General features: G+C 30.4%; 1 protein-coding gene across 1 annotated transcript; it reads right to left on the bottom strand.

Annotated features, from left to right (window-relative positions):
* Positions 1-486: 486 nt before the first annotated feature.
* Positions 487-5,307, bottom strand: LOC110035571 (probable WRKY transcription factor 72). Its single transcript, XM_020739820.1, has 6 exons — positions 5,211-5,307; positions 5,159-5,163; positions 3,720-3,809; positions 3,050-3,625; positions 2,759-2,872; positions 487-1,505 (listed from the first exon to the last, which is right to left on the bottom strand). Exons 1-6 carry the CDS (start codon positions 5,305-5,307, stop codon positions 663-665), a joined length of 1,725 nt encoding a protein of 574 aa, XP_020595479.1. The 3' UTR covers positions 487-662.
* Positions 5,308-11,388: the final 6,081 nt, after the last annotated feature.

Here is an 11,388-nt window from a genome sequence, read left to right as displayed (position 1 = left end):
GAAAAAAAAAGATTGAATGAAGAGTTGAATGATGTCGAGTGCTGCTGAACCAAATTTTAATCATAGTAAAATCATCTCAAAGAAGATTATCATGTTTTTATATATATTTTTAATAATTTTGTTATGAAGATGCTTATAAAAGAGTTTATGATCCCCTCCATTTATGAAGATAAGTGCCATGAATCCTAGAAATCCAATTCACTTAAAACGGCCAAGATATAATTTTTGAAAACTAAATGTTTATAATTAATTCTTACCGTTCGAAGAAAACATTATTGCATACGATCAGGATGTATTTCGATTTTTTTAAATAAAAAAATTCTTAAATGTGGCCCACCGAAATACATCATGACCCCGTGATCTACGGTCATCCGTATGCAATAATTTTTTCATGCGAAGAGGACTGGATGATTAAAGTGAAATTTTACAAGTTGTGAAATATATAAACATAGATTAAAGAAAAAACACTGTAGAAGATAAAGTTGAGCAATCTGAACATATTTAATGGACCCCAAATATTCAACAAAATTTATCTCCCATGACACCAATTAATTTCAATATTTACAACATCCTCCAACTCCATCCAGTTTCAACGGTGACAATTAAAGAAAAAAAAAATTCAATATGGTTAAATTGATCTGCGTTAAGTAACCATAAGCAATTCACTTCTTGTTATCCCAGCTAATATCCACTGGTGATGCAGAGGCTGTACTCTTGGAGCTTGACACCGCCATTAAACTTCCTTGTTGAGCACTGGAGCTTGAAGGAACACTTAACCCAAACAAGTTGGAGGCTGTTGTGTTGTCTTTACCACCATAGCTCTGTCCATGATGAGCAACTTCACCACTTTGGCTTCCACTTGCTCCAACATAAGATGTAATAGCTGCCTGTAGCACTGATTGGAAGCTGGGATCAGAAGTGATTGCCTTTGCTATCGAATCAGTACAAAAGTTTTGCGTCATAGATGACGTGGGAGCTGAATTCTGAATATAAGATTGGTAGAAAGAATCCTGTGGATAATTTGGTTTGTAGGATTGGTCAAGAGCTGCACAACTCATGTACCCTGTTCTACTGCTCCATGAAGATGGCATAGATATGCTGAAGCTTGAGCTTGAATTAGACATGGGAGAGAATTTATTGAATTGGGAGGTTTGGGTGGTTGAAGAAGGTGGAGTGGTGAGGTCAAGAGTGATTGTGGAGTAGGAAGGGGAAGGAGAGATTGTGGTGTTTGGGAGATAGAAAGGTGTTGTTGATCTTGGGTTATTTGATAGGCTGAAGTTGAGGTTGTGGAGACCGGAATTGATGCCGGTGATGATCGGAGGAGTAGAAGAAGGGAAGGCGGCCGGAATGCCAGAGGAATGGGAGGAGGAAGAGCCGGTGATTAGCATAGAGGCGGCGGCAGAGGTGGTGGAGGCCATGGCAGTGGCTGACATTGGAAGAGGGTGGTTGTGATTTCCTTCATATGTAGTGATTAAAATCGACATGTCGACAGCACATCTTTGCACCTGAAAAAGGTTCATGGTAAGTTATCAATAATAATGACTTTGTAAAATTTGAAGTTAAAATTCAAATGAGAATAATTATAATTAAGTTTTTGCAAAATTGAAAATTGCTCTTGAACTAGTAATTACGTAAACATGGAGATAAGAATTTATGCTTCAACCTTGGAAACATATATGTTTTAATAAACTTTACTTCTGAGTATAATTATGTAATTAGTTACATATTATTTACTTCTACCCTATGAACCATGAAGCATATCACTAAAAGGTCTACTATTTTCTTTAGGGTCAATTACATACATATCACCCAAAACATTGCTATTTACAAATATATCCCCCTTTTTCATTCATTTTTTAAATTCTCACTCAAATACCAAAATTCATGATAAAACCTCAATCCATGATTTTCATTTTTATCAAATTCTCAATGATTTAATTGTGACACATGCAAAAACATCAGTTCACTAGTTCAATAACAATGTTTTGGGTGCTATGTATGTAATTATCCCTTTTATTTTTTATCATATATCATCATTGAACAAGACAACACATTTATAAAGAGAGAAAATGAGAGAGTAAATATTTTTTCTCGTACAAAGGGAACTACCATTCTCCACACAATTCTATTTTGGGGTTCATATTCCCACCATTAAATGCAACGTCAAACTCTTTAATATCATCAAAATTAGAGGATGTATAACTTAAGAAAATTCTTAAGATTGTTTAATCATCAATCATATGAAACAAAATGCAATAAAAATAAAGGACAAATTTAAAAAATAGAATTTTTTTTTAATTTTATATGTTAAATTGACATATTAAAAAAAATCTAAACTGACAAAAACGCCTTGTCACGTGGCATTTGTTTTTCAAAAAATTACATTTTTGTGTTAGATATGTAGCAATATAAGATTTTAATATATATTTAAGAAATAAATAAATAAATAAATAAAAACACTTGAGGCTTTTTATTTGTTTTCAAACTTGTTGCAAAACAAATTAATTTTAAAATATCAAATAATTAATTTTTGACCATTAGATTTAAAATTTTGCGTTCAATATAAATTTGATCCCTAATATACATTTCCAACTATTGATGCCATCTTTAATCCACTCTCTATATTGATGATTTTGGTTTCAAAGCAAAATAACTTTTAAATACTTTATAAATATTTGTGTTAACTTCTAAATTAATCAATAAATTCAATCAAAATTGAAACGTGAAGACCAACCATATTGATATATAGACCACATACCTGCTTCCTCACGGGACAAGCTGGTGCAACCGTGCATCGATAATAAGCTCTTGGGCATGGATTCCCCTTCGCAATCTTCTGCCCATACTTCCTCCATTGACATCCATCATTCATCTGCAATTCACAACTTCTATCCATCAATACAATGTTCTTCACTGAAAAATTAATCCCACGCACAAATTAAAATATATATATAGATCATGAAAATTAATAATTTCATGCAATCCATAGGTTTATACATTTATAAGAATATATAATATGAACATATGTATGCACAAACACAAAGCTTACCGTCGGAGTTTGGCATCTCACTCTCACAGATACCCTTGCTTTCTTAGCATGTGTTTGTTGCAAGACTTCATCATCTCCAGATCTCAAATTCTTCAATATTTTGTTTGGAGGACAAGACTTACCAGCCTCATCTTTGATCTCCTCAATACTATCATCAGAACTAGGGTTTGATGCAAGGTCTCTATACTCATTATTTTTATCATCATATCCTTCAAACTTGCAGTCTAAACCTAAAGTCAACCCTTCTTCTTCTTCTTCTTCAACATGACCATCTTCTTTACTTTTAGTATTTGTTTTCATCATCATCTTCTCTTCAAGCTTCTTGTGTCTAGCAACTGTGTTCATCCCAAGCCTGAGAGAAACAAGCTCAGTTTCTTCTGATTCATGTGAAATGGCTGTCAGCTCGTTTGCTGGTGAATTTTTAACTAAGTTAGGTTGTTCTTGTTTCACTATGTCAAAGAAGTGCATCTGAAGAGACTGATAATCTTTCACTATTTGTGATAATAAGTTCTTCAGCCTTTGATTCTCTTCTTTAACCTCCCCTATTTCTGCTTTTGTTGATTCTATTTGATCTTCCTGTGAGAAGAGGATACAATATATTTGATTCTTCTCTTATTAATTTGTTGCAGAACAAGTATATAAATAAATAAAGTTTCTTGATGAGTCTAACCTGGCTGATTGTGGATGAATCTTTTGAGTTTGAAGATGGTCTGGATGAAGTGTTGGCAGATGACTTTTCAACTGTTTTTGCTGGTGACACCTACACATATTAAATGAATATTACTTTCAATAATCAAAAAAAGATTAGAAAAATTAATTGTATTATCTATATTATATTAACTTGAAAATATTATAATTTTGATTATAAGTAATTAATACACAACTAAAACACAAAAGACAAAAAGATTAGTACAAATCACTCTAATTGTGATTAGAGAATTGTCCTCTAGCTCCAACATAACCTAAAGATGGATGTAATAATTTATAAGGTAAATTAAGCTCCACAAATTTACAATTAATGTAAAAACTATTGCTCAAATTAATTCATAAAGTCGCCATCTATAGTTATAGTTATTTATTTTTAATTTTATCTCTTCTCATGCATGTTACAAAAGCCCTATATTGAAAATTCTATCCATTAGATCGATAAAGAGGCAAGCGTTAACGTATTAAATCATCTTAGTATATATTTAATGGTGATTGCATGGCTTTTTTATAGCCCCTATATATAGTAACGATGATATTTTTGCATCATAAAAGCTTGGATTTTAATTAATTAGTTGCCACTGACAGACATGATCATCACAGCAACCAGAATATATTTACATATTTTTATCATGCAAACTTGAAAATTAGAATCCCAACCTTAATTGCCTTCATGCATATCAAGAAAAACATGTATAATATATATATTTTTGTGATGTAAACTTCAAGAAACATTAATGAAATGAAACTTGAAAATTATACATTGGAACCATTTGATTTATTATATGGACTTCCAGCTCTATTTTTTTCACAACTGTGCTATTTTTAAAATAATTAATTTACTGTACTTTTCTGGCATTTTTTTTGTTATCAATTCATCATTCATTGAACATGAACAACTTTAACAAATTATTATATAAATGTTTGGGGTGTTAATTATAAGGATCAAAATTTTTCCTGAAATTCAAATTTAATCCTAAATCAAACTGCTAAAAGCCTTGCCTCTTTATCTTAAATTAATTATTATTTTTTACTACCACATAAAGTACTATTTTTCATTTTTTTTTTCCTAAGAATTTAGTAATTAATTACTTTCCATAAAATTAAGGAAAATAAACTACATGAACTCTTGATTGCTGCAGCCTGCTAAAGAAAGTAAAGGGCAAGAAGCCTAGTTAACCCATGAAAAATTACAGGCTTTACAATCTAAACAATAATTTAGAAAAAAAAAAAGACTGATTCAAGCTAATGTTCTATTCAAATTTTATCAGGATAAATATCAAAATTACAGTTTTTACTTTGAAATGATCTTGTAAAATAAATTTTACTTTAATTCTCCTATTTTACAAATATCTAGAAACAAATCTATCAAGTCTGAGACGAATCATATCAAAATTTCCTAGCCTCAACTGCTCAGAAGATCAGAAAAACAGAGCGCAGGTAAACGTGTAACAACCTTTTACGAACCGCTCTCCATTAGCTTCTCCACCTCCATCTGCTTCATTCTTCAGCTCTTTCTTTGTTACAAGCGGCCTCTTCATCACAACCTCCATGGACGTGCCTACGCTTCCAAGCTAATTAAACTCTCCCCCTCTCCTCTAATTTCCTCCTAATCTTTACTTAATCTGCTTTATCAGGCCTTCTTCTTCGTCCTTATAAAGATAATTAACCTCTAACAGTTGACTTAAGGGATTGGCTATCTTCGGTTTCTCTCTTATATAAAATTTATTTAAAGTCAAGATCCGAATAAATCAACATCAAGGGAGGAAGAAGAAAATTGGACTTTTATTTTTAAGGAAAATAAATGATTATTTATATTAAGGTTTTCAACGTGTGAAAGTGAGACATGCGTTTGGCTTGCATCATAGCCCGAGCAGCAATTCTTGCCGTACTTTCCGGGTTCTACTCTCATAAATTATAAGTTTCTAACTAGTATAATATGATCAATTAATATCCAGTCTCTTATAATAAACTTCTTCTTACTGGTTTCTACGGTTCTGATAAACCTAACCCCGCCGGCGGCCACCAGATCGCCGGCCGGACATCTCTGGTTGCTTCATGCTTGTAAGCTAGCTGTTTACCAAATAAATCAGTAAAAAAAATAATAATTCTATATTCAACTTATTTACTTATTTGATAAAACTCAAATTATTAAGCAAACTATACTGAATTACTGAATTATATAAATATGTATTTTTTAAAAAGATGATCGGCAACATATGATTATTCACCCCATATGTGCTAATCCGAGTTAGATGAAATCGAACCTGGGACGGATATGACTTACTCTAAAGCTGTCAATCGACAAACCACCAACTACTATACATATATATGCGCGCGGGCACACACAGATATACATATATATATATATATATATATATATGGTTATATATATATTACAGTCTTTTAAGAGTTAGGTGGTTGTGTGGATTATATTGTTCTTATTTTTTTTAAGAAAAAAATTGTAATAGCCAATATTATTTTCTTAAAAATAATTTGTTTTTGTAATTGTTTCTTCAAATAAATGCACCTTCCCCAAATAGAATCATAATTTTTTGCTCGCCATGTGTTATGAGTAGATATATTATATATCCCAGTTAAGGTTTATAGAAATCAATTGTCTTAGACATACTCTCTAATATTTTGTAATATAATAATTAGATATATTATTCTCATATCAAAATAAATCTAAAGTTCTTAAAATTTATCATGATGATCAATATATTATGACATAAAATTGTCTCAAAACTCATAAAAGTATATATTATGTGAAAGTCATAACCAAGTATTATTTAACTCTCATATTTTTTACATAAAAATGAGCAAAAAGGTAAAATATTTTGCGGTGCTTTTGACCTTATTTGATCAGTTTTTAAATTTTTATTTTTTGAAGAAATGTGGTTAATCTTTGACTAAAAATTTTTACTCTTTTTCTTAATAAAAACACACCTAAAAAATTAATCTTTAGTCGGCCATTTTCTTAAAAAAAAATGTAATTAAACATTTAAGAACATGACTAAGAAATACTCTTAACGATGCTTTGAAATAATAATAATAATAATAATAATAATAATATACCATTTCATAATATTATTAAAAATTTGACTAGCTCAAAAATTTAATTATCAACATGGATAATGGCAATCTTAAAGAAGACAGTACATAAGACAAATGCTCCCAAAAGCTTGAACTAATGTATCCGTTAGTCTTTTCGTGTAAGACAACCGGTCAAAACGACACGATTAGCCTATTAATAAGAGGAAAAAACAATAGATTTAACTTAAATTTAGCCAAACATCACAAAATTGAACCTTAAATTCAACGCTCCCTTAAATCGAATTTTCTCACGATTTATCTATTTTCCTCGCATTCCCTCTTATTCCTGACATAAATCCAAATTTACTAACACACCCAAACACCAAAATATATTTAAGACAAAACTGACCAACACGACAAGAACCTGATGAGCTGAAAAATGACATGAACTAGTTCTCTTCTGATACACGTCTTAGCTAGCTAATTAACTAATTAAATTGATTCTGGAAATTTAATTGTTAGTTGAAAACTATTTTTTATTATTATTATTATTATTAGAAAAGTTGAACTATTTAGCATAAATATATACACGTGCTTGAACTTGGGCAGCGAAGTGAGGAGCCGGATCTCCCACCAACTGCTCTCCAAGCAGGCTAAGAAAAAAATAATTAATTAAAATTTAGTATTTTTCAATTGTGTATATATAAATTTAAAAAATAGATTTTTCAATTGACTATTTCATTATTTTTATTGTGTGTATATAGTGTTTATTATTCTCAAATAAAAATAATTTAAATTATCTTTTTTCCACTTGAAAAGCTGATAAAATTGGGCTTTTAAATTATGTTTTAAAAAAATATTTTCTTTTGGAATTATATAAAATTTCTAACGTCAAACCTAACGAAAACCTTATTAATAATTAGAAGGAAGATTAATTAGGTTGTTGCTGCGCCGTGTAAACTTGGTGCCATCCGCATGCGCCGATTTCCTTGAGCAATCGATAGGATAATTACCATGACTATTAATTATAATTAGAAATATTTACATAAATACCTCTCAATTATTGTGTATTTACTTATTTGCTACCTAAACTTCAGTTTGTACAAAGATATACTTTTCTATGTAATCTGAAAGATTTGGGTGTATAATTGTGAAAGAAAGTGAAGTTTAGGGGTTGGATATGTGAATAAATAAGAATTGGGTGGTATGTATCTAAATGGCTCTTATTATTACTATTATTCGTACAATATATAAACATTTTCGTGGACTTTCTGAAAATATGAATGAGGCACAATAACTCAGATTCTACTTTGTCTATACGTGCACAGGGGTTGCATTATTTTATTTTATTCTATTCTCTTACAAACTCCAAATAAGGTGTCATATATATATATATATATATATATATAAAATACAAAGAGAAGATGTTTTTGTTTGTTTGTTTTATTTTGTTTTTTTTATATATTTTTTTGATTTTTTTGCTGTCTTCCTTTTCTTTTCCATCACCAAACTCTTAATTAAAATATTAAGTATAATTAAGACTGGTTGAATTTAAGAGAGTGGCATTTATTATTAATATATGTCGAAGAACAATAAAGTTATATTTTTTAGAAATGATTTAGACTCTTGAACTGAAATAGCATTTTTTCTTCAAAAAAAAAAAAATTTTCTCACATTAACATAAGTGAAAAAGAACTATAAGAACATAAATTTAGAATAATATTCAACAATTAATAGATTATTGAATTAAATCATTCATACGTTAGATACACAAAAAAAAAGTGAAAACATTTTAAGAAAATCACTTTTATCTGAGAAAAAAATGATATTAAAATTTGAAGGTTGTTTTAATTTAATCACAATTAGATAATTAAAAATATATTAATGTTAAAATACCTAATTGATTATCACTAATCTACTTAAGTTTTTGAATTGAAATTGAATTATTTGATGATTTGTGCATTTAAGCCTACTTTAATTAATTTTTTTAGTCATCTAATTTGGAAAATGACAAAAAATTATCAGCCTAATTGTAGATGGTCATGCAGCCTTATCATTGAATATATATATTATCCCTTCCAATCCACTATCATTAATTTAAGTGCAAGAAAATTAGTTTATTATTGTAGAAATTACTTGTTAGTAATTATTAATACGCCATCAATGAAAAATGTCCTAATTTGCTAATTTCAAGGCATGTCACAATCTCAAAGCAAAGTTTTTAGTAATAAATATTCCAACTTCAATGAAAAATTATTCAGAACTCTAATATCAACAAACTTATAGTGAAATTGATCAACTCGACCAGATGGATCCAATGATACCAAAATTCGTACATTTTAGTTATGCAAAGCACGGATCAAGCTATTTAAAGAGTTTTTAAAGTATTCAATGCATTATTGAAAGGCAAATGGATTTCAAATTAGACATACTTATAATCAAATTAAGTGTTTCAACCAAAATGATCCAACAAAACAAAAATCACTCAAATCTGGCACCATTAAGACACTTAAATGTCTGCAGAAAGTAGTTTGATTAAGGGGATATCTCTAGGTCGTCTAATTGAGTAATCTGAATTTTTTTCATTATTTGTTGGGAACCCTCTCTTTGACTCCTTCCTTCTGAAGGGGACTAGATCTTGAACAAGAGTAAGACTATATCTTGGAGGAGTTGAGGTCTTGAGATCTACACTGAAGATCCAGTGAACATTTCCCGCTTCTGCAGCCACTAACCACCTTAGAACATTGTTTTTTTAGTAGTTGATGATTATCATCAGCCACCCCCTTGTGGAATCACGACATACATTGCGTCATCCCTCGCATGTTGTGAAAAAGCTAGCAAAACTCTTGACGGAATAGTTCATTATCTTGAACACTATGCAACAACACACCTTGAAGGCAACGTACTAGAGTCCCATCAATCACTCCCTACTGCAACCACCCTTAGCATCTGCAATAATTATTGTATTATGAGAAAGTGTAGTTTTTTCCTACCTTTGGGACAAGAGGTCATACCTATAATCATCACTTCATAGCGAATTGTTCTAATTGTGTTAGATTCCATGATTTTTTTTTCCTTTTTGGGTTCTCCATGTAAAACTTCCTAATGTCTCTACTTTATACTTCTATTATATTAGCGTGTGTTGGATTCTCCTGCAACGCTTAGATAATTCATCATTCTACTGCCATAAATTAATCTTCTAGCCCGCATCAATTACACGCATACATGCTAATCGAGTGATCTTTATTTATCTATTTATTTTATTTTGACTTTCAACGAAGAGTATTTATAGAATTATCAGAGAAATTTGCGTGTAGAAAAGTGTATCATTCAAAGCCAAAAACTTAATTTAAACACTGAAGTAGACTAATACAATTCATTTGCTAAATTTTGGCAGGCTAAAATTTACTTTTTTTACACGCCTACTTCATATACTGTGACATAAGTTGCATAATTTAGAAATTAGTTTGATCAATTCAATGTGCTAAGGATAGGTTTATTTTGTAAATTAAAGCCGCAGGAACAAATAGATAATATAAAATGAATTTTATAAAAATGAAAGGTCAAACCAATCGGATTAACTAAATAATTATTAGAATTAAACAAGAGTCATATCATCATATCAATATGAGTAGGTATATATTGGCCCCCACCCACAAAGAAGACAGCATGAGGAAATAGTTCTAAACTTGCACATAAAATGTAAATTTAGAAAAAAAAAATTTTATTTTGCACTTTTACAATATTGTAAAAATGGAATTTGCCATCTAATATTCATAGAAATTATTCCTAAGTAAAGGGTAGTCTTGTAAATAAAAGAATAGTTAGGAAATAAATAATAAGAATAGAGAAGGGTCAATGCGTGTTAAAGTCGGCGTAGACGGTTTGTATTAAATATTCCTCGCACGTCTACTTGTACATGTGAGCGCCCATTTTTTCAACGTTTTTATCCAACCAGGCTGCAGAGGTTGATCCACTTGTTGAATTGAGATGACCAGAGTTTGCTTTCAAGTTTGGGTATGTTTGAAATAATTTATTTTTAGAAATAAACTAAAATGATTAAAACATGACAAGACACCTCACTTGTCTTGACCCGATCCAGGAAGTAATAATTTTCAGTTTGCACTCTGTAGCTTGATGACAAACTCGGCTTGATTAAGACTCGATTATATTTTTAAATTTGTTCATTTATGTTCACGAGCTAAATCAATTGTTGTTCAACAAGTAATTCGTTAAATACTCAATACTAAGCTCGATATCTCGCAAATCTTATTTTCTCTTTGGTCTCTCACAATTTCGTGTCTCCCGGTTTCAACCGGAACATACGAAACTATGAGTTGTGAGCGCGTGCAATCATCGAAGACAACGACAAGATTGTGGTGTGAAATGACTCTGAAACTCTATTCTTGTATATTTTTTTTCTTTCCACTATGCTCATAAATCTTACTCGATTAAAAAGTAGTGTTCAGAAAGTGCAATACAATCATTGTAAGTCATATATGATTAAGAATAAGGAATGTGTCACAACTCAATCTAAAGAAAAAACATTACCTCACGAGTACTGATGCATCAGTATTCAGTATTCTAATGAGGGGGTG

Source organism: Phalaenopsis equestris, unplaced genomic scaffold (genome assembly GCF_001263595.1).
Source record: "Phalaenopsis equestris unplaced genomic scaffold, ASM126359v1 Scaffold198212, whole genome shotgun sequence".
In the NCBI taxonomy this organism is placed as follows: domain Eukaryota; kingdom Viridiplantae; phylum Streptophyta; class Magnoliopsida; order Asparagales; family Orchidaceae; genus Phalaenopsis; species Phalaenopsis equestris.
The sequence above is the reverse complement of the archived record's forward strand: the minus strand, read 5'-3'. Positions and strand labels throughout refer to the sequence as shown.

Coding starts and splice junctions, on each gene's coding strand:
- LOC110035571 (XM_020739820.1), bottom strand. CDS start 5,307: ATGGAGGTTGTGATGAAGAGGCCGCTTGTAACAAAGAAAGAGCTGAAG. Junction 3,626..3,719: donor ATTCATCCACAATCAGCCAG/GTTAGACTCATC, acceptor CTCTTCTCACAG/GAAGATCAAATAGAATCAAC. Junction 2,873..3,049: donor TGAGATGCCAAACTCCGACG/GTAAGCTTTGTG, acceptor TGTGAATTGCAG/ATGAATGATGGATGTCAATG.